Source organism: Brachyhypopomus gauderio, unplaced genomic scaffold (assembly GCF_052324685.1).
Source record: "Brachyhypopomus gauderio isolate BG-103 unplaced genomic scaffold, BGAUD_0.2 sc70, whole genome shotgun sequence".
Classification (NCBI taxonomy): domain Eukaryota; kingdom Metazoa; phylum Chordata; class Actinopteri; order Gymnotiformes; family Hypopomidae; genus Brachyhypopomus; species Brachyhypopomus gauderio.
This window is the reverse complement of record NW_027506891.1, coordinates 536,004-559,000: the sequence shown is the minus strand read 5'-3', so window position 1 is coordinate 559,000 and position 22,997 is coordinate 536,004. Positions and strand designations below refer to the sequence as shown.

The 22,997-nt window shown below is 42.2% G+C and overlaps 1 protein-coding gene across 9 annotated transcripts in view; it reads right to left on the bottom strand.

Annotated features, from left to right (window-relative positions):
* ppfia2 (PTPRF interacting protein alpha 2) overlaps positions 1 to 22,997 on the bottom strand; it is a 286,573-nt gene that overhangs the window by 95,122 nt on the left and 168,454 nt on the right. The window contains exon 2 of one of the 9 annotated variants that reach the window (XM_076989769.1): positions 22,829 to 22,921. The exons of 7 other annotated variants lie outside the window; for them this stretch is intronic. Coding sequence is in view for 1 of the 2 variants with exons in the window: in XM_076989768.1 (XP_076845883.1) it covers positions 22,338 to 22,355 (18 nt within the window). In the remaining variant the exon portion in view is untranslated. Of the gene's footprint in view, positions 1 to 22,337; positions 22,469 to 22,828; positions 22,922 to 22,997 lie in introns of those variants that run through there. One more of the 9 variants, XM_076989768.1, reaches the window with a different exon arrangement.

Below are 22,997 nucleotides of genomic sequence, written 5' to 3'. Positions count from 1 at the left end.
TGCATTGGCTCCCAGTTAAATTTCGTATTGATTTTAAAATTCTATTATTAGCATATAAAGCACTACACGGGCTTGCTCCTGAATACCTCCAGGAACTTATTTCCTATTATGAACCCCCACGTCAACTAAGATCACAGGGTGCTGGTCTGTTATTAGTTCCACAAATTAACAAGGTAACAGCAGGGGGAAGAGCCTTTTCTTATAAGGCCCCCCAGCTTTGGAATAATATTCCTAAATGTGTCCGGGACTCTGACACAGTCACAATCTTTAAATCTAGGTTGAAAACCCACTTATTTAGTCTAGCGTTTGATAATTAATATCCCCCTTAGATAAAGGTACAGATCCAGGGGTTCATAGACGAAGGGTTTTATGGTAGACTGGGGTGCTGGTGCTGTCATCCTGTCACTGCTCGTGGTCACTCAAGTTTGTTGACAGTGCAGTGGACGGATGCCATTGTCTCAGAATGCCCCCAAGCCTATGTTACCTTCTGGTTCTGCCTTTTTTTTAGCTAGGCTGTAATAATTTAACTTAGTGCCGGAGTTGCTGCCACACTCCAGAAATGTTTATAATTTTACCTGTCCTGTATATGTCCTCATACAGAGCTAATTTTCCCTGTTTCATTTCTCCACATGGCTGCCCGCCTGCTTGAGGAATAATGAGATGAGGAGAGACAAGCGATCCATCCTGGCCGGCCACCTCCTGCCTGACCGGATGCCTACACCATGATGGACATTATTACATATTTTTCGGTCTAAATGGACATTATTGCATCTTTTACATTCTGTCTACATTCTGTCTATATTATTGTTGTTGTCATGGTGACCGGTGTCGGCCAGAGGAGGATGGGTTCCCCCCCTGAGTCTTGGTTCCTCTCAAGGTTTCTTCCTCATGCAAAAAACTAGGGAGTTTTTCCTTGCCACTGTCGCCTTTGGCTTGCTCACTGGGGGCTAGGACTCGGCACTTGTAAAGCTGCTTTGTGACAACAACTGTTGTAAAAAGCGCTATATAAATAAAATTTGATTGATTGATTGATTGATGGTTTTACATACATTTAGACATGAATACTTTTTTATTTATATTTTTATTTATATAAATTTTTTTATTACATTTTCTCTTTATATATACCACCTCTAGGTTGTTACGGTAGCAAGCAGGGGAAGCGGAGAGAGAAGTGCAAGCACAGAAAATTTATTACACGCACAGACAAAAACACTGTGACAATAACAAATACACATACACACTGTGACAATAACAAATACACTTACACTGCAATAATAACAAATACACATACACACCAACAATAACAAATACATACACACTGTGACAATAACAAAAACACATACACACCAACAATAACAAATATACACACACCAACAATAACAAATACACTTATACTACCACAATAACAAACACACACACACACACTCTGACAATGACAAATACACGTATACTGCAATAATAACAAATACACACACACACCAACAATAACAAATACATTTACACTGAAATAACAACAAATACACATACACACCAACAATAACAAATACATTTACACTGCAATAACAACAAATACATACACACTGTGACAATAACACACACACTGCAGCAATAACAAATACATATACACTATGACAATAACAAATACACACACACACACACTGTGACAATAACACACACACACTGCAACAATAACAAATACATATACACCATGACAATAACAAATACACTTATAGTGCAGCAATGACAAACACACATATGCCACGACAATAAAATACACAGAATGCGACAATACACAACGAGAATAACAAATACACACCACAAAAATATAAAATACGCACACACCGCGACAATAATAAATACAAATAAACCATGACGATAACAAATACACACACACACACACACACACACACACACACAGACACACAGATTAACCGCAAAAATACTAACAAGACAAGGAGTGCTTCTTTCCTCCACCTTAAGAACATTGCAAAGAGTAGGAACATACTGCCTTCCCAGGATGCAGAAAAGCTAGTCCATTGTTGTAATTCCTTACTAAGCTCCAGCTAGTTCAAAATGTAGAAATTTGATCACATTACCCCTATCTTAGCTACATTACATTGGCTCCTAGTCAAATTTCGTATTGGTTATAAAACACTTCTAATAACCTACAAAGCACTAAACGGTCTGGCCCCACAGTACCTCAGTGAACTACTAAAACTACTAGTGCACTATGACCCATCGCGTCTGCTTAGAGCAAAAGGAGGCAGAGCCTTTTTGTATTAAGCTCCCCGCTATGGAATAACCTCCCTGTCAATGTTCATGAATCAGACACAGCCTCAATTTTTATTTAAAGTTAGGCCGAAAATTCGTTATATAGTCAAGCATTTTATAAAATAATTCCCATATTAGTGAAAGGTGTCCATGGGCATTGAGAGAAACAACTGACTGTAACCGTTGGAGTTACAGTTAAAGGAATAGCTACTTTCACGTGCCGAACAATAGAATCACCTATGACCAGAATCCATGAGACAGGCTCCGTCAAACAGGCTTCAAGAGACAGGCTCCGTGAGACAGGCTTCGTGAGACAGGCTCCGTGAGACAGGCTCCGTGAGACAGGCTCCGTGAGACTTCACGGGTGCTTCACTGAGCGGGGAACCGCGTCTGTCTTTTAGGCAGGGACGGTGTCCACCCCACCCGGGATGGTGCCGCCTTGCTATCCTGCAGCATAGGCCCATAGCCTGCTAGTTAGTGGGCAGAGTAGTATTAGGAGTATTAGTAGTATTAGTAGTATTAGGAGTATTAGTAGAGGAGATGCTGACTGTCCAGAGTCACGACCAGGCCGCAGACAAACAGGCTAAACCGACTGTCTGCGAGCTGCTTAGAGGCGTCACCAAGTTCCCACAGAATTGAGACTGTGTCTGTGCCCCGGGTTAAATTTAATCATAAGAAAATAGTCCGCCCTAAGATTTTAACTAATATTCAAACCTCACGTCCAATTATTACTACCTATATGACCGATCTGAAAATCAGATTACTCAATATTCAATCACTCAACTCTAAAGCAGCTATTGTGAACGAGTGTCACGTAGGGCTACGCCCCCCTCTTCTTGCTGTCACTCCGGTGTCTCTGTTCCCCGTGTCTGTGCTATTCCTTGCCAGTTTACCCCCCCCGTTCCGTGCTTGTGTTTACTTTGTACATGTTCCTTGTCTTGGGTAATCTCTTGTAGTTTATGTTTCATTGTCTGTTTAGTTCATAGTCTATGCTATTGTGTTATCCCTGCATCATTGCTCCCCTCGTTGTATACCTCCCCTTACGTATGTTTCATAGTTCTCGTTCCGTTTTGGTTTTGACGTTTACGTTTTTCTGTAGCTTAGCTTACCCGTGTAGTTGGTGTCCTCTCCCTATCGTTTAGCCTAGCTCCCTCTGCCTTCTGTGTTTAGTCGTGTTTGTTTCTCTCTTCATTAAAACCCCTTTGAATTCTGCAATTGCGTCATGCCTGCCTGTCACAAACGTTACACGTATGAGGTTAAGAAGTACTTAGCGCTAAGAACGTTTCGGGAAACTCACCCCTGGTTGTTTTCAATGGAGCAAAACCAATACATAATATAAAAAAATGCATAATTCAGTATATTCAGACAGAACATTAATTTATTCAAGTGAATTATTCAGTTATTTTCTCCATCTATATTTATACAAAACATTTAAAACATAAGATGAACAGTTTTTAAAAGTACTGTATTAACATAGTGAAAATTATGATCTGCAACACTACTGTCTGCTAGAGTTACGAGGGTGTAGCGGCCGCAGAGATGTCCACACCGTGCCGTCTTTTCATGTGTGTCGGCAGGTTCGTTGTGCTACTAACGTATTTGATAGCCCCACGGCATTGTTTGCAGATTGCGTGCGTCTTGTCAAGTTGACCACCTCGCTTAAAAAACCCGAAATATTGCCACAAGTTTGATTTGTGTGTCTTTTTTGGTGCATTAAATATTTTTTTTCGTTGCTAATGCTCTCGTTTCCCTCCATCTTTGTTGTGTACATCTGCGTGGTTGCATCAGTACACGATGGTGCATTTATGTTGCCTCGAAAAAAAAAGAAATCAATAAAAATAAAAAGTATGTTGCCTCTGTAAATATGTTAGAATAAGGAATAGATACTGGAAAACAAAACACCCGATTTAACCATGGTATTTGCCGATGCAAAAAGGCTAGAGTCGATGCACCGTAAATTCGCCCGCAAATTAAACCCGATGCACGTTGAATCTACCGGTGCAGTCGAATTGCAGACATGTGTGCCGATTCACCGATGTGAATCGGTGAATCTCCCCATCCCTAGTGTAGATGTAAAAAAACACCTCTGTGGGCTAGTGCACTATAGACCCCTCTGGTGCGACCTAAGCTTTTGTCCTTAATGGCTTTTTTTCGCTTACATTACTTTTATACTTTAAGTAGTTTTGAAAGCAGTACTTTAGCACTTTTACTTGAGTAAATAGCTTGAGTTGATACTTCCACTTCTACAGAAGTACTTTTAAACCCTAGTATCTATACTTCTAATTAATAATGAATGTGAATACTTCTGACACCTCTGTCCCTGACTAATGTGTACAGACCACCAGGGCCTTACTCAGACATCTTAAACCATTTCACTGATTTTGCAGCAAATTTTGCAGTATGTAGTGACAAAATAATAATGGTAGGAGACTTTAACATACACTTTGATAACGTGGAGGATCCAGAGACACGGGCTTTTACCTCTATATTGAACTCTGTCGGCATTATACATAATGTAATAGGACCTACTCATTATCGAAATCATACCCTAGATTTAATCTTAACGCTGGGTATCGACGTAGATAATATAATTATACTCCCGCAAACCGCAGCAATCTCCGACCACTATTTAGTCCAATTTGAGCTTCATCTCAACATAAATATCCGCTCGTCACCTCGGCAGTGTATAAAGCGCTCGATAAATTCATCAACAGCAACACAGTTTATTGAAACTCTCCCTGATTTAACTGCTTTAGCCCACTCGCCATCCGACCCAGAGGAGTTAGATAGTCTAGCCGACTGCATAGAGAATACCTGCAGATCAGCTCTAGATATAGTAGCTCCACTCAAATATAAAAAAGCTAGATCTAAAAAGCTCGCCCCGTGGTACACTGACCAAACTCGAAACTTAAAACAAATAGCACGTAAATTAGAACGGAAATGGCAATCTACTAAGTTGGAAGTATTCCACTGTGCCTGGAAGGATAGCATTATTGACTACAAACGGGCACTCACTAAAGCACGCTCAGCATACTTAGCCTCACTGATAGAGAATAATAAAAAAATCCTAGGTTTCTTTTTAATACTATTTTTCTAAACTTACAAAAAATCAAGCAGGCGCTGAACCTCAGATTCCATTAACCTCACTAGAAATTTTATTGGTAGTCCAACTGGTATGTCATCTGGTTTGGTCGATATTGATTTAAATTTTACATTATGAGAAATGCTTGATGCTTTTCATCCACTCCCACAATCAGAATTAGTGAAAATAATTTGACCATTAAATTGTACACACTAGATTCGTTTCCCTCAACATTATTAAAAGAGGTATTACCAATTGTGACTGAACCTCTTCTAACAGTAGTTAACTCATCCATTACAATAGGTCACATGCCCAAATCACGTAAATTAGTGGTTATTAAATCTCTGATCAAGAAACCAAATCTTGATTAGACTGTCCAATCTAACTATAGACCCATTTTGAACACATCATTTATATCCAAGATCATAGAAAAAGCTGTAGCCCAGCAATTATGCTTATATCTGCATAGGAATCACATATTTGAAAAGTTCCAATCTGGATTTAGGCCCCACCACAGTACTGAAACATTCCTAGTTAAAGTAACAAATGATCTCCTCCTTGCCTCTGATCAAGGCTATGTATCTCTGTTAGTGCTTCTTGATCTTAGTGCAGCTTTCGGCACAATAGATCACAGAATCCTGCTAGAATGGTTAGAATGCTTGGTTGGAATCTCAGGCACAGCCCTTTCATGGTATACAGTGCCTTGCAAAAGTATTCACCCCCTTGGATTTTTCCCTATTTTACTACATTACAACCTGTGTATATATATATATTTTTTAATCTGAATTGAATGTGATGCATCTGCACAAAATAGTCTACGTTTTAGAAGTGAAATGAGAAAAAAAATATATGTATATAAAGAATATGAAAATAAAAAACAGAAAATTGGCATGTGCATATGTATTCACCCCCTTTGTTATGAAGCCCCTAAAAAGTTCTGGTGCAACCAATTACCTTCAGAAATCACATGCTTAGTGAAATGAAGGCCACCTGTGTGCAATCTAAGTGTCACATGATCTGTCAGTACATACACACCTTTTCTGAAAGGCCCCAGAAACTGCAACACCATTAAGCTAACCAAACAACACCATGAAGACCAAGGAACTCTCCAAGCAAGTTAGGGATAAAGTTGTAGAGAAGTATAAGTCAGGGTTGCGTTATAAAAAAATATCCAAATCTCTGATGATCCCCCGGAGCACCATCAAATCCATCATCATCAAATGGAAAGAACATGGTACCACAACAAACCTGCCAAGAGAGGGCCGCCCACCAAAACTCTCAGCCCGGTCAAGGAGGGCATTAATCAGAGAGGCAGCACAGAGACCAAAGGTAACCCTGAAGGAGCTGTAGAGTTCCCAAGCAGAGACTGGAGTATCTGTCCATATGACCACAATAAGCCGTACACTCCATAGAGCTGGGCTTAATGGAAGAGTGGCCAGAAAAAAACCTTTACTTACAGGCAAAAATAGGAAGGCTCGTTTCGAGTTTGCAAAAAGGCATGTGGGAGACTCCCAAACTGTATGGAGGAAGGTACTGTGGTCAGATGAGACCAAAATTGAACTTTTTGGCCACCAAGGAAAACGCTATGTCTGGCGCAAACCCAACACATCTCATCACCCCAAGAACACCATCCCCACAGTGAAACATGGTGGAGGAAGCATCATGCTGTGGGGATGTTTTTCAGCAGCAGGGACTGGAAAACTGGTCCGAGTCGAGGGGAAGATGGATGGTGCTAAATACAGGGATATTCTTGAGCAAAACCTGTTTACGTCTGTCAGTGATTTGAGACTAGGGCGGAGATTTACCTTCCAACAGGACAATGACCCAAAGCATACTGCTAAAGCAACACTTGAGTGGTTTAAGAGGAAACGTGTAAACATATTGGAATGGCCTAGTCAAAGCCCAGACCTTAATCCAATTGAGAATCTGTGGTCAGACTTGAAGATTGCTGTTCACCAATGGAAACCATCTAACTTGAAGGAGCTGGAGCAGTTTTGCCATGAGGAATGGGCAAAAATTCCAGTGGCAAGATGTGTCGAGCTCATAAAGACTTATCCAAAGTGACTTGCAGCTGTAATTGCTACAAAAGGTGGCTCTACAAAGTACTGACTTACGGGGGTGAATAGTTATGCACACTGATGTTTTCAGTTATTTTGTCCTATTTGTTGTTTGCTTCACAATAAAAAAAATGTTAAATGTTGAAAGTTGTAGGCATGATGCAGACCCTCAAACATTCCCTTTGAATTCCAGGTTGTTGTCACGTTGAGGACCCCGGCCCCTCCCTTTTGGGCGTGTGTTTACGTTGTCCACGTGCATCGTCTGCGTCTGTGGAACTCCGTGGTTATGGTTATGTCGTGTGATAATCTGTCTCACCTGTGACTCGTCTCGTAATCACGTGGGGCTAATGTGGTTTGTCTATTTAATGTGCGCTCGCGCAGTGTCCTGTGCTCGTCGTTGTCTAAAGTCTACATGTTGTGTTGCTTGTTCTACGTGCGCTATTGCGCAATACCTGTTGGTCATTAAAGTGACGTGTGCTCGAAAACGAGGATTCAGTGTCTCGTCCTTGGCTGCGCCCGAACGTCACAGTTGTGAGGTAACAAAATGTGAAAAATGTAAAGGGGGGGTGAATACTTTCGCAAGGCACTGTAATTCTTACTTAATAATAAAAGTAATAATAATAACATTTTATTTGTAAAGCACCTTTCTGGACACCCAAGGACACTGTAGACACAGGAAAAATAAAATACAATAAAAATACAGATAAATATGCATAAAAATATAGAACAACACAATCTACAAATCTCACCCATATGCCACTTTAAAAAGATGAGTTTTAAGACCAGCTTTAATAATATCTAAAGGTGAACAAGCCCGCATTTCATCAGGGAGCCCATTCCACAGCATCGGACCCGCAACACAGAACGCTCTTTTCCCAGTGGAATTTAACTTATAGGGCGGAACCACAAGCAGGTGTTGGCTTGAAGATCTAAGCGTACGTATCGGGGAGTATGGCTGGAGTAACCTACTTAAGTAGGAAGGAGCAAGGTCATGCAGGGATTTAAAAACCAACACTAGCAGTTTATACTGGATGCGATACTGCACTGGAAGCCAATGAAGTTGACACAGTACCGGAGTAATATGCTCCCAAGATCTTTTATGGGTAAGCACCCTCGCAGCTGAATTCTACACATACTGCAGCTTGCTCAAAGCCAGAGCAGGGAGGCCATACAACAGAGCATTAGAGTAATCAAGTCGGCAAGTGACAAACGCATGTATCAAGGTCTCAGCAGCAGCAAAAGAAAGGAAAGGGCGAATCCTAGATATACTCCTAAGATGGAAGAAGGCTGCCCTACATGTATTTTTAATGTGTGACTCAAAAGATAACGTAGAGTCAAACGTGACTCCGAGATTTCTTACCTCAGCAGAGGTAGAAACAACCAAACCCGGAATACTAACAGTGGTGTCACCAAGTCTCCTAACTGTAGCAGGAGAAGCAATTATGATGGCCTCAGACTTTCTATTGTTCAAACTCAGGAAGTTCTCCATCATCCATGTCTTAACATCTGTTAAGCAGCTCAACAAGGCCAGAGGAGGCAAGCTATGGGCAGGTTTGGTGTAGATATAAATCTGCACATCATCAGCATAGATGTCACCAAGAGGAAGCAGGTACAAAATGAACAGCAAAGGTCCAAGGACTGAGCCCTGGGGGACTCCATGTAACACGGAACAAATTTCAGATTTAAAACCTCCAATAGAAACAAACTGCTGCCTGTCAGAGAGATAAGAAGTGAACCATGCTAACGCAGTCCCAGTTACGCCAATCATATTTTTAAGCCGAGATAGCAATAGGCTATGGCACACTGTGTCAAATGCTGCAGTCAGGACCAGTAAAATAAGCAAGCTAAACAGTCCCTGGTCAGCCGCCATCAACAAATCATTCACCACCCTAACAAGAGCAGTTTCAGTATTGTGATTTCTCCTAAAACCAGACTGAAAGACTTCAAACAGATCACTTAACTAATCACTATCAGTTTGTAGAGCTCAATAATATTCTGTCCAAACGTATAAAAGTGAAATATGGGGTCCCGCAACTCTCCATCTTAGGACCACTATTATTTACATTATATATGCAACATTTGGGCATAGTTATAAACAAACATGGTGTCAACTTTCACTGCTATGCAGATGACACTCAACTTTATATCAGCCAAACCTGATGACAAACACAGTTTAGGAAAAATTGAGGCCTGTGTAAGAGATGTTAAATGCTGGATGTCTAAACTTCTTCCAACTTAATGAGGACAAAATAGATGTCCTATAAGCCCTGCATTGGCTCACAGTTAAATTCCGAATTGATTTTAAAATTCTTCTATTTTGATTGATTTTTTATTTTTTTATTTTTATTCATCAGAGACAATGCACATCAAATACATTAACCTAGAGATCAGGAGAGATTCATTGTGCCAGGTTATAGCAATAAGCTAATTTCCACCTGTAGTCCCTGGACAGGATGATGTTTAAACAGAATAACAGAATAATTTTGTTCAATGGATGACCGTTAAATACAAATACGGGCATACAACATATAAAATTCATCTTTCAATTACACCCTTCATAAAACTTACAAAAATCCTCCAGTTATCACAAAACACTAATTTGTTCACATACACACACCTGTACATTATCAAACTTTCCCAGACAAACCTCTCACTCACAAGTCATTACTAATGGGTGCAAACTTGCTTAGATAAGAGCCATTTCTTTGTCAGATGTGCGAATGTTGGGACACTTTTACATGTTATAATCTCATTTGGCAAAGTATTCCAATGACTCATGGCAACAACTGAAAAGGCAAATTTAGCAAAGGATGTCCTATATTTTGGGATGCTGCACTCTCCTCTAGAGGTCGCTCTTGTGACTCGAGCTGTTTTTTCTGAGCTCAATGTTATAAACCGTCTTAGAGGAGGCACAGCTACTCCATAGAGGACTTTAAAAAGTATGTGATGCCTCCGTAGAGAGAGATCCTCGAATATACCTAAAATTTACCAAGTTAAATTTCAGACTTGCAGTTTTTTTACATGATTTTTAAAAGTTAAAGTTGAGTCAAGAGTATTGTTTTGTCCCTTCAACCCCATTACCATCTTCAACCCCGTTACCCTAGTCTCAACCCCGTCACGCCCACATTTTAATACATAATTTTTTTATGCTTTGAAAAGTAATTTAATGTTTGTTGACGTCTGTCTAAAATGTTGAGAGTTATTATAAGCTTATTGATTTTGGTGAAGATTCTTTAGTTAAACCACACTTTCGATGAAAAATGACGAGCGCTTTCATGAAAATGGACATTTCAGATTTTAGTATTGCAAAAAAGTGAGATTCTGTAACATTTTTGTATTCACAATTATTGAATTAGTGTTGGGGACATCTGATTAATATGAAAATATTGATTTCTTCAGAAATGCATTTTATGATCATATTCAGAGAGCTTCCACTGTGTACTTATTGGGGTTGAAGAAAACCATTGCCCAGATCTTGAAAAAATGACCAATAATAATAAAGAGCTAATGCCTGAGATGGGAAAATATAATTTTCTGATAGTTAAAAATATCCTTAATGCTGTGAGGTATACATAGAAATTGGTTAATCAAAAAATATTTAAAATGTCAAAGTCCAGTTTGAACTATTCTAGTGGAATGACCTACCTGCAACCCAAACCTCATGAGGCACTAATCAATGTTACATTTCTCTGCTGTGAAAATACTTCCCATCTCCAATTTAGACACTCTGGACTGTAACGTTGCAGGTGTTGCAAAATCAGCTGAGGTGATTGGTTTTTGTCACACCAGGCTCCGCCCCCTCCCTGTCTGTCTAGCCTGGCTCCTCCTCCCCTGGTCCTCTGTTTAGTTCCGCCTCTGTTTTGGTTTCCATTGGTTTCAGCTGACGCTTGTTTGAGTGTTCGTTTAGGTTTGTATTTATTCTTTGTGTTTCAGGTATTCGGTGTCGGTCAATGTTGATGTTGGAATTCTTGCTTCTGTTCATATGTCTAAAGCTAGGTGTTACTTGTTCTTGAGTATTGGTTGTGTGTACTCTGTTTGGATTTCAGTGTGTAAGGTTTGGTTTCTGTTTTGTCACGTTTCCCTTCGTTGTGTTCAGTTTGCTTGGTGTTGTACATGGTTAGTTTTGGTAGTCACGTTTCCTTATGTGTATTCTAGCTGTGTGTTGTCCTGTGAGCTTGTGTTTAGTTAAGTAGCCTTGGCGTTTGGTGTTCCCTGTGTAGATAGTGTGGTATGTATTCTATGGTCTCGTTTCAGCTTGTTCTGGTTATGTTTCATGTTTGGTTTCACGGTGTCTTGTATTGCCTTTCATCCAGTGTTTCGGTTTGTTGAGTACGTTCATGGTCGGTGTGTGCTTCCTGTAAATATAGTTGTTGGAGTTTACTTGGTTGTCTCGTTCTTGTTTTGATCTGTGGGTAGTCTGTGTGTCAGTGCTAGTGTTAGCATGCCACGTAAGAGCAAAGCACTCCGTGCAAGTACAACACGGTTAGCCAGTATGGCTTACTCCAGTAGCCTTGAGTTCCGCTCTCCAGCGCCAGTGCGTCCGCCCCCTGGTTATACTACCACCCCAGCGTTACAGTTTTTATCCAATAAGGTTTTACATTGAATATCAATGGCTTTACATTGATACAAATGGAAGACACGCACATCATGAGAATGACAAGGCATGATAAAGAAACCGAACAAGAGTAATGAGACTAACGACTAGACTAAATCAAATGAATCAATCATTATATCAATTATTATTTATATAGCACTTTTTACTATAACAGTTGTTGTCACAAAGCAGCTTTACAAGTGTCCGAGTCCTAGCCCCCAGTGAGCAAGTCAAAGGCGACAGTGGCAAGGAAAAACTCCCTAAGAGCATGAGGAAGAAACCTTGAGAGGAACCAAGACGCGGGGGGGGGGGACCCATCCTCCTCCTCCTCTGGCTGACGCCAGCCACCATGACATCAATTTAAAGAGAAAACCATTAAACATAAAGACATTACCTATAACTCACAGTGGTAACAGTAAATTAGAGGACACAACACCCTAGATTTTTAAATGCAATAGGCCTATGCAACACTCTAGCAAGACAAACTAAACTACAATCATTAACCCATAAAACAAGACTGAACACAAATTATATTAAAACAAGTATTAATGAACAAACCAAATGAGACACAGCTGAAAGGGGTTTACAACCTGGGGCATGACAACGCAGAATGTTTTCTTTGGTTTGTATGTAATTAGTAAACTGCCACTCCATATTTGCATATTAAATCCTGAAAGCTACACCATCACCTCTAAATGCTTTAAATATTATAATATATAAAAGGGTTAAAATTTCCACTTAATGATAAAGGATCTTCTCTCCATAGTGTAGAGGAGAAGGGAGAGGAGCTCAACACAGCTGAACACAAAGGTCAGATTCTGCAGTCCAGGTCACTTAGATTTAGGCGAAACTTTAAACTTGAACTATCCCATGGTTTCATGGGTTATGTTTGCCCTACATGACTGCTGTAGTGGTTATTCACTTCCTCAGTAATGTATGGGGTATCCGCTTTCACAGTTCACATAGAGAAAACATTCTCCCTCCTTGACCACATAGATGTCATTCACTCCCAATTTAGAGGCAATGACACAAATACACACAGTCTAGCTCTCAAAAAGCATGAACATGAATCCTGTCTCATTTATGAAACCACACTGAGAAAACCAATACGATCCAAGCACACCACTCTGTCTTTGAGGGAGAATATGAGGGAGATTCCCTCAATAATCCGTAGCCGGGCAGAATAGCGATGAATGTGCCCACCTGTCGGCCAATGAAAATGGCCTGCTGAAATCAAGCGCAGTTTATTGACAAATTACATCAGCAAACAGAGGCTGCACATTAACAAAAGGCTTCTGTAGCAGTCAAAACTAGCGGCGGTCACATGGGGTGTTCCCGGCCACAGTCGTGACTCGTTACGGCACCCAAGAGCTCCTTCAAAGGACGACAAATTAGACAAGAGGATCTCTGTGGCAACACAATTTAGCCTGCTTGATAAGGCTGCCACAGGACTTGCCCTTTAACTTTGGATGTTTCGACTGACTGCACCAAGAAAAACAGATTGTCTTGAGGACCAATTCGCTTACTCACTGCCAATTCCAAGTGCTCATAAAAACCAATGTCACACCCAGCTGTAGGTTAAAAGGAAGCCATGTTCAAAATCACATGTACAAGGTGACTTTAGCAGTCAGGAAGGACTATGAACGCAGCTATAAGCAGCGTACTGAAACCAGAAAATGGTTAAAACATCAAAAAGAAAACATTATCACACATGAATATTGCCTTAGTGTTCCTCTGACTCTTCTCTCTGTTTGCTCTCCTCCTTTAAACATATATAAAGATATTTATCTTTCTCTCCATCTGTTTTTTTTCACAGAGGTAATTCACCCATTGCTGGTAGTTTGGAGAGGTGCTGATTGGCACAGCACTGACCTCTGACCTTGCTCTATTCCATCTCTCAGTGAGTCTCTTGTGACTGCCGCTCACATTACTGAATTCTCGTTCTGGATCGCTGCTCAAAGGCTTATTACACACCAGTTTAGAAGCAAAGGGTAAATTGGAAAAGATATAGGTGTGTGTGTTTTTTTTAAGCACCAAGTAGAAGCGGTGCTAAGAGGTCCATATACATTCAATACCACTATACAGATGTTAGTGACCGAGATAACTAGCTAAACTGCAGGAAGGTGGCTTTGGGGAAGCAATACTGTAAATTCTGCAGTGGGGTAAAAGGCCCAGGTTGCAGTTTCTCCCTTGTACTTCACTAAGACTTACCAGTCCTGTCCTTGAAATCCTTCCACATCCACCATTTTGGCCTGGTTTGCGGTCTATGACCCTGCCCATCCCGTCTCCATCCCGTTCTGGGTTGTGGGGGTATTGACTCACACTTGTTCCATCGTCCCCTGGTGCTGCGTTTGCTTCCTGTGCTGGACAAACGCAGCACAGCCAACAGCACATGAATCCACGTGCTTCAGTTACACTCTGTGCTTCAGTGGCTCCATATGGTTTGGTGACACCATGTGCTTCAGTGAGTCTACGTGCTTCAGTGGCTCCACCATGTGCTTCAGTGAGTCTACGTGCTTCAGTGAGTCTACGTGCTTCAGTGAGTCTACGTGCTTCAGTGGCACCACCATGTGCTTCAGTGAGTCTACGTGCTTCAGTGGCTCCACCATGTGCTTCAGTGAGTCTACGTGCTTCAGTGGCTCCACCATGTGCTTCAGTGAGTCTACGTGTTTCAGTGAGTCCACCATGTGCTTCAGTGAGTCTACGTGCTTCAGTGGCACCACCATGTGCTTCAGTGAGTCTACGTGCTTCAGTGGCACCACCATGTGCTTCAGTGAGTCTACGTGCTTCAGTGGCACCACCATGTGCTTCAGTGAGTCTACGTGCTTCAGTGGCACCACCATGTGCTTCAGTGAGTCTACGTGCTTCAGTGGCTCCACCATGTGCTTCAGTGAGTCTACGTGCTTCAGTGGCTCCACCATGTGCTTCAGTGAGTCTACGTGTTTCAGTGAGTCCACCATGTGCTTCAGTGAGTCTACGTGCTTCAGTGGCACCACCATGTGCTTCAGTGAGTCTACGTGCTTCAGTGGCACCACCATGTGCTTCAGTGAGTCTACGTGCTTCAGTGGCACCACCATGTGCTTCAGTGAGTCTACGTGCTTCAGTGGCTCCACCATGTGCTTCAGTGAGTCTACGTGCTTCAGTGGCTCCACCATGTGCTTCAGTGAGTCTACGTGCTTCAGTGGCTCCACCATGTGCTTCAGTGAGTCTACGTGCTTCAGTGGCTCCACCATGTGCTTCAGTGAGTCTACGTGCTTCAGTGGCTCCACATGCTTCTGTGATAAGTGTGGAAATGTGACACACAAACAAATGAAAACCCCATGTTGCTGAGTTTACAAGCAATCCCGATTTGTCCAACAGTACCTGTCCCATGGTTGGATAAATGACCTTGTGGTGAAGCGGATGCCCTCATGTCTGCATCTGTCCCAAGACAAATCAAGTCCCGCTTCCAGATAGTGCAGATGCAATGGCCTAGCTCCAGAGGGCCCAGCTCCAGAGGGCCCAGCCCCAGAGGCCCAGCCCCAGGGGGCCCCATGCTCTGATGTCTGTCTGCTTGCCTCTTCTTGTCTTTGTTTGAACTTCCAGCCTCTTATCGGCTCCTCCCAAGCCTGTCCCCCGCCACCAACACCCTGGTGCTCGGCTGGCGGGCTGGTTGGCTTCACGTGGTGTCCACATCAATCTGAAGCATGCATATGCACATGGGGCTGTGCGGGCTGTCCCACGGGTGGTACGTAAATAAAGATGGTGTGTAAATAAAGATGGTGCAGTCCCTAGGCCCACAGTGTTTAAAGGTCAGCATGGACAAGGTTTTGCCTCTTAGAGGTTTGCTTTTTATTTACACAAGTACAACATTGACATATCACAAAAGAGAAAGCGCATAAGGATAAGCATGCACACACACACACACACACACAAAACACAGAAAACACACACACACACACACACAGGAGAAATCTAGCCATAGAAACGTACATAATTTAGACACACACAGATATGGGGATAAATCACCAGAACCTGAACCTGAAATCATGATTGTTGAAGAAATTTTGCCAGGTGTAAAAATTCTTGTAATAATTTTGGCCTTAACATTTAGGTGGTAGAAACATCACTGGCAGATGTGTCTTTTTATTAACTATCTGAACTATATTCATCGCCACAAAGCCAACAAATGGCAATTCAGGGCACTTGAAATAAGTAAGTGGCAGATACGCAGTCACCCAAAACAGTCTTTAGATGCCTATCATGAGAGGCAGGCAGAATTTCTGGACAGTAGATTCCAGAGTCGAGTAGCACTGGCCACGATTATGTGGCACAAGGTGCCATTTCCAGGTTGCACAGAAGCCACTTCATGCTGCTACAAGCCAAAAAGGGACTGAACCCTTACAGGAGACTTGGCAGAAAGGCATGTCCCCAATGACCTCAGAGATGTTTTGTGATTGGCCAGATGAGGCGTGTCCCCAATGACCTCAGAGATGTTTTGTGATTGGCCAGATGAGACATGTCCCCAATGACCTCAGAGATGTTTTGTGATTGGCCAGATGCGAGTTCGATTAGTTCTATGCTTGCTTTTCCAAAGTACACCGAATGTTTCCCCAACATGAATTTTTACTTCAATTTTTCAGTCTGAATTTCCACAACCTGAATTTTTATTACCAGATTTTTTTTTACCTGCATTTTCATGCCCGAATTATTACCTGAATTTTTTTTTTACCTGAATTTTTGGATATCTGACTAAATTTCACACTTTTTATTAAAGACTCATGATTTCAGGTTCTGGTGACACAGACTTATCTCCATACACACGCACATTCACACACAAGAAACACAGAAATGACATATACAGGGTTTAGCCGGCAGCATGTCTCAGACTGCATTACTTTAAGGAGTCTGGATCCCTGGCATTCCTTTACAGACCCCCAGCACAGACACTCTGACAGACAGACAGACAGACAGAGAGAGAGAGAGCGAGAGAGAGAGAGAGAGAGAGCGAGAGAGAGAGAGAGAGAGAGAGAGAGAGAGAGACCACTGCTAACGCACCATTGCTGCTCTTCTCTCAAATGCTCCTGTCCTCCCAGCTCAACCTGCTATATTTACACTTACAATCCACAATGAAAATCCATTAAAAGTTAAATGAGCCTCTGAAGAGCACAAACCTGCATCCACTGCAGACCTTAGTCAAGTTTCTGTATTTTTCTTTTGAAAGGTGCAGAGACTCCAGATGCAGGAATAATGTTAGTGGAGCTCTGCTTCACTATGTCCCTGCTCCTTTAATCCACACACATAGGGGAGCTCTCCTCCCCTCTCCTCACTTCTCCTCTGATATCTACCATCAAACTACTGATTCCTCCCTCTTTCTCTATCTGTCTACTACCAGCTTATTCACAGAGACAATTAGCCCACTGAAAAACAATCAATTCAATTAAATTTGATAAAAAAATTCAATGCATTAATAATTTTATAAGCAAAATGAAACCACTGATCCAGGAACAGTGGACCACCCATACTGTCCTTCCTCTCAATAATAGCTCAAGATAACTCAGTCTCAGGATTTTGGTAAATAACTGTGTTTGTTTGAGATAAAGCTATGTGTCATGAAACTGCAGGCAAATGTTCATTAAAACTACACCACCACACCATCTCCGTTGATCGCCTTCGTTTCAGTCCGTGTAAGCAAGCTTGATGGAAGAAGTTCGGTGAATCTGTTGCCGCGGTAACGTTGATCGGTTGGTAGATTGCACCGTAACTCGAGCTTGTTAATTAAGAAATACGACTTTCAGCTGTTTGCCGTACCAAAGTTTGCATGCTCTTAATAAAGAAAACCGGAGAGAGAGAAATGGTGGAGCCTCTCTTTAATAGGTCTAACCTAGGTGCAGGTCAAACCAGAGAGAGAGGGATGGATGGCTTATCAAGCTCTTTAAACACCTGGATACCACATACATTAGACACACCCTTACTTCCGTCAAAGCAAGCTTGTTCAACGTGTTGCCAGTGGTACTGCCACCTGCTGGTTTAACATGGTACCTACACACACTACCACACAGTCTTCAAATGATAACATGCTTTTAGTTCCACTCTGAACCTCTAGGAAGCTCCGTATTAAACCACAGCAAATTACTGTGATTCCTGCCTTTTCCGCCCTAGACTTGGACTGAGAAGAGCCCTCCAGTTTCAAGGATGCAAAGGCTCTCATTTGGGGAACCCGTTCCAGTACACGCTTGAACATGGAAAACCATTACACATATCTCCTGCTTTGCCATCCAAAGCTGTTTAGAGTGTGAATGGGTGCATCAGGTGTTAAACCTCAGTTGAGTGTGAATGCATGTGTACAGTAACTGAACTATGAATGGGTGATCTACTGTACTACAACATTGTTTTCTTTAGTAGCAAAAGCTGGTCTGGAGGGGCTGACCATATTCATCAGTTAGTTTTATCTCTGTAACATGGCTTTTTTCATTGTTTCTCATTATATATGATTTATGTGATCAATGTGCTCTCTCTCTCTGTCTGTCTGTCTGTCTTGCTGGATATCTCTGCCCCAGAGTATGGCAAATAACCCATGGTCATGTTCACAGAGAGACAGCAAGCACACAGAGGAAGTTGTGTTTGGACAGGCTTCACTGAAACACTGATTCTGGAGGGTGCAACTGGGTGTAAATGGAGAAGCTGGCCTGAATCACTCACCTTACTGCATACACTCACCCCACGAGGCGTAAGGAGGCACCATCAAACATGAACCAGGCTATTCTGAGCAGCTCTCATTTCCTGCTCACACACAGAAGAGCTGAGCCAGTTAGGGAGCGATAAATTCTCAAGAACCCTAAGTAAGGAGAGTTGCGTACAAAAACTCTCAAATGACCACACAGCACAGCACACTCGAGGGCAGCATATAGACAGAGCAATGAGAAGTCACTCTACTGGTCACAGGATGTGGTACTTTAAACACGGTCCCTGAAGAGCTGAGGGAAGAAAAAACAGAATCCAGTCGACTTTCTCTCCTCTGCGGTCCCTCTCTCACAGAACACACATTTATCATTTACAGTCTTTAGTGTGCAGAGGACAAAGAGATGGGGAGGATAGTAAAGATAGCCGTAGTACTTCACGCAAGGTCCTAAGATGTTATCAGCTAGTGGTTTTAACACTTGTGGTTCTTGGTAGCTAACACTGAGAACTGGCAAAGCCAAATGACTGTTGATCCTTGGCTGTCTGCTGCCTGTGTCTAGACTCACATTACTGCATACATGGTCTTAAACAGGTACTAATAACTGTTGCACACCCAGGAGGCCAACAGCACAACAGCACATTTTATATATTACAGATGGCATTGGTCATTATAATGGAACATAATTGATTATATAGTCTATAGATTAAAAAAATTAGGTCAGAGGCATTCAAATGAAATGTCAGCGTCTTTTGATATAATTTTACCCATTTTTGCATTTTTAATTACAAAACGTTGTGAGATCACCCTGTGGCCTGTAATGTTTGTAGGGTGCATGAACACAAAGACAGATACCTGGTTAGGCACAGTTATTAAAATCTACTTTACTTCACAGGCATTTGAGACAAAAACACATTAATGGTTTCCCATCAATAGTCAAGTCAGTCAAGTAAAAAAATGTTGATATTTCAACACCTGCCAGTTCTTCCTCCATCTTCCTCTGTCCTGCCACAAGTGGGGAAAGCTATTAGCTCAGAATGGGTGAAGTTGAGGTTAGAGGCACGTAGAATCTAAAATGGCCGTCCTCATGTTTGAACGAATGTGGTGCGGTCACAGAAGCTCCATGGGCCATTAAACCGGAGAGCCTCTCTTCTCCCTGAGCTGGCCATGATGGCTCCTCTCACCCACGCGATCCTACCATCAACATGATCCACATGCTGCCTTTCTGAGAGACCCCACACACACACACACGTTCACCCACACACACATACAAACACAGACACGCACATGCATGCATAAGCACACACTTACCCATGTAAGAGCACACACACACACACACACACACACACACACACACACACAACACTGCTGAACAAATGCTCCACCTTTTTCCCACTGTAGTTACCTGTGTGTTCCCTGCTGCTGCACACCTGGTCTTGCTTACGAACAACCTGCTAATCACCTGATGCATTCATTCAGGTTTTTTAGAGCTCTGTATTAAATGCCAGGGTAACAGGCCCCTTTTGTTTCAGCAGCTCAGGTCTTCAGCTAACACTCTGTAGCTTTGTTGTCTCCTTCACAGCCTTCACTGTAGATTTTAGATCGTGTCCCATGGCAACATGTTAGGCTACAGACACGCTTTGATACTAAACAGCGTCCTGACAGAGAATCATGTCAAGAGATGAGGCTGCATGTTCTCTGACAAGTGTTAGTGTCAGACAACAGCTGTGAGGATGGAAACTACTGAGGCCTCCCCACTGTACTTACAGCTGATAAACTCTTGTTAGGAACAGAAGACCTCTAAAAGCAGAGGTGGACATGAAAAGCAGCTCAAGTAGTTCAGCAAAATCGTGTAAAACGACTTTTTTTTGCACCGTTTCCAGCTCTTCAACAATTTAACATCCGTGATCAGCGTTCTCCACCTGGCTCAGAGTAACTTCTCCAGGTGCTTCGCAATAAATCACACAATATCCACCAAAAAAAACCGCACACTTGTCACTTGTAAAAATATGATGAATGAAAAAAGATTCTACGCTGACCAAGTCAAGCCTGAGTGATGAGCTGTCAGAAAACTTGTCACATTCTCCCTCTGAACCTTGAAGCTGTATGTTTATTCCACAGATGCCACATGAAACAAATAGCACACTGCAGAGCAATCAAAGCGGTCTTTAAATGTCCACTTTAAACATATACTACTGGATGCCCGAGGGATACATTCAGCTCGTCATTTTAATGGAAAAAACGATCAGAAAACAGACTGGGTATGAGCTGTCTCAGTGTGTGAGTCTTCATCGGAATTGCATATGCTTGTTCAGTCAATTAACCTTAAATCATGTGGGATTGACCTGGAATATTAAGAGTAGTTCCTCCATAAATCTCTCTTCCTCTAAAGAGAATGGAGCCACACTGGCTCAGGGATTACATGACTAACGGATATTATTTTGATCGAGAAGACACATACTTTGCAGATGTACAAAAAATGAAACATCAAATTATATGCAAATGAATTCTAAATTCTAAACTTCAAACTCCGAAAAGCTAACTGAATTTTAGGTTGAGTCACCGAGGAATATCTCATTTAACTAGATAATGAGAGCTTCTCGAGTGGAAGTGGAATGAAAAAAAATTGTAATCTTAAGAGCCTTCTGGAAATCCCAGAAGTGAATAAACGTGTGAGAAACCTATATAAAACATACAGGGTTTATATTGGATTCTAAAATACAAAATAGCTGAAGAAGGAAGCTTCTTCATGTTGTTCAATGGCTTCATCATCATCTGGTATCTGATTGATCTCCCATCGCTTTTCAGCCTTCATTTACACCAAGGCGATGGCATCTCCTTGGATACCTGAGAATCCCATACCTTCTGCGTTCTGTTGCCATAGCAAACCATGTGACCTGTTCCCCCGTGTATTGCATGTTGTCACATATCGACCTGTAAACACGCACGCCATCCATCCACGCCAACAACACGCTGTCCAGCCCTGAGGTGTTGAGCAGCTACCACGGGGCATCAAGTCGAGGGGCAGCCGCTGCTTTTCCTCCACGTGTAGGAGAGTGATTTATCATTCTGCCCTCTGTTTGTTCTAGTGCTATTCTTAAACACGGCCCATGGCCAATGAGTATGTGTGGGAAAACTGATTGGCCAATTCGGACCACACCCTCAAGAAGAGCCTCTTATGGAAACCATGCCAATTTCAATTCAAGTCCACACTTGAGCCATATGGCTGCACACAGCCCCACAACAATGCCCTCGTGCGTGTAGTTTAACCCCGCACGAACACCCACCCCCACCCTGTAGCCAGGACACTCCCTCTAAACTAATTACTCAACTCTACATAGCAAATTTGTTTGTTTCCATGGAGACAGTTTTCTATTATCCACCCACATGGTGTCATATTGTTGTCCCCTCTTTCTGTTTCTGAAATTTAAAACATAAAAAAAAGTGAGGAGAAGCACTGTGCTCATGTCAGGAATAAAGAATAGTCATTAATTACTCAGATGAAAGCATTCCTGAAACTCAGAGGATAATGAAGTTTATTGACTGTCTAGCTTCACACGAAGAACCCATCATGCCCAGAAAATAAACCAAATAATAAACAAAGCAACAATGCTCATCCCCCCAAAAACAAGAACAAAATAGCTCGCATGCCAGTCTTAGCTAGCAGTCACTCACCTTAAGTAAAACGATCATGAGTCCACAGTACACAACGATCTCCTAAGGGCGAGAGGGCATGTCCCTTCTTCTACGTTACTGTCAAACAACGACTCACAGCATCCTCCACAACCATTGCAAAACAGACGACAAACACAGATTACGTTGGCTGTCCCAAAAAACGGTGATACAAAAAAAAGTGGTCTATGCAAAGCGTGTCGTTACAGTAAACAACAGGAGTCAGTGGTGGTGTGTGTAGGGATTGTGGAGCACATCTCCCACTGTAAGCCCCTAATCGCATAAACAGATGTAGAAGCCATCGCCTTGTTCAGTCCACAGGGCGCGATTGATTGAGAGAAACACATAAGAGTGGATCAATGGCACACACACACACACACACACACACACACACACACACACACACACACACACACACACACACACACACACACACAGCCCCATTGCTGCAGGTCATGAGGCAATCGTAACACTCTGAACCAGATGCTACTTACAGACTCATTAGCTCCCCTGTGGGACACACCAGCGATGTGATTGATTCAGCTGGGTGGCATCTGAGCAGCTATGGGTGCATGTTGGAGACATGTCTGAGGAGTCGAAGAAATCATGAATCAGTCAGACCATGCAAAGGGAAGTGTGTCACACACACACACACACACACAT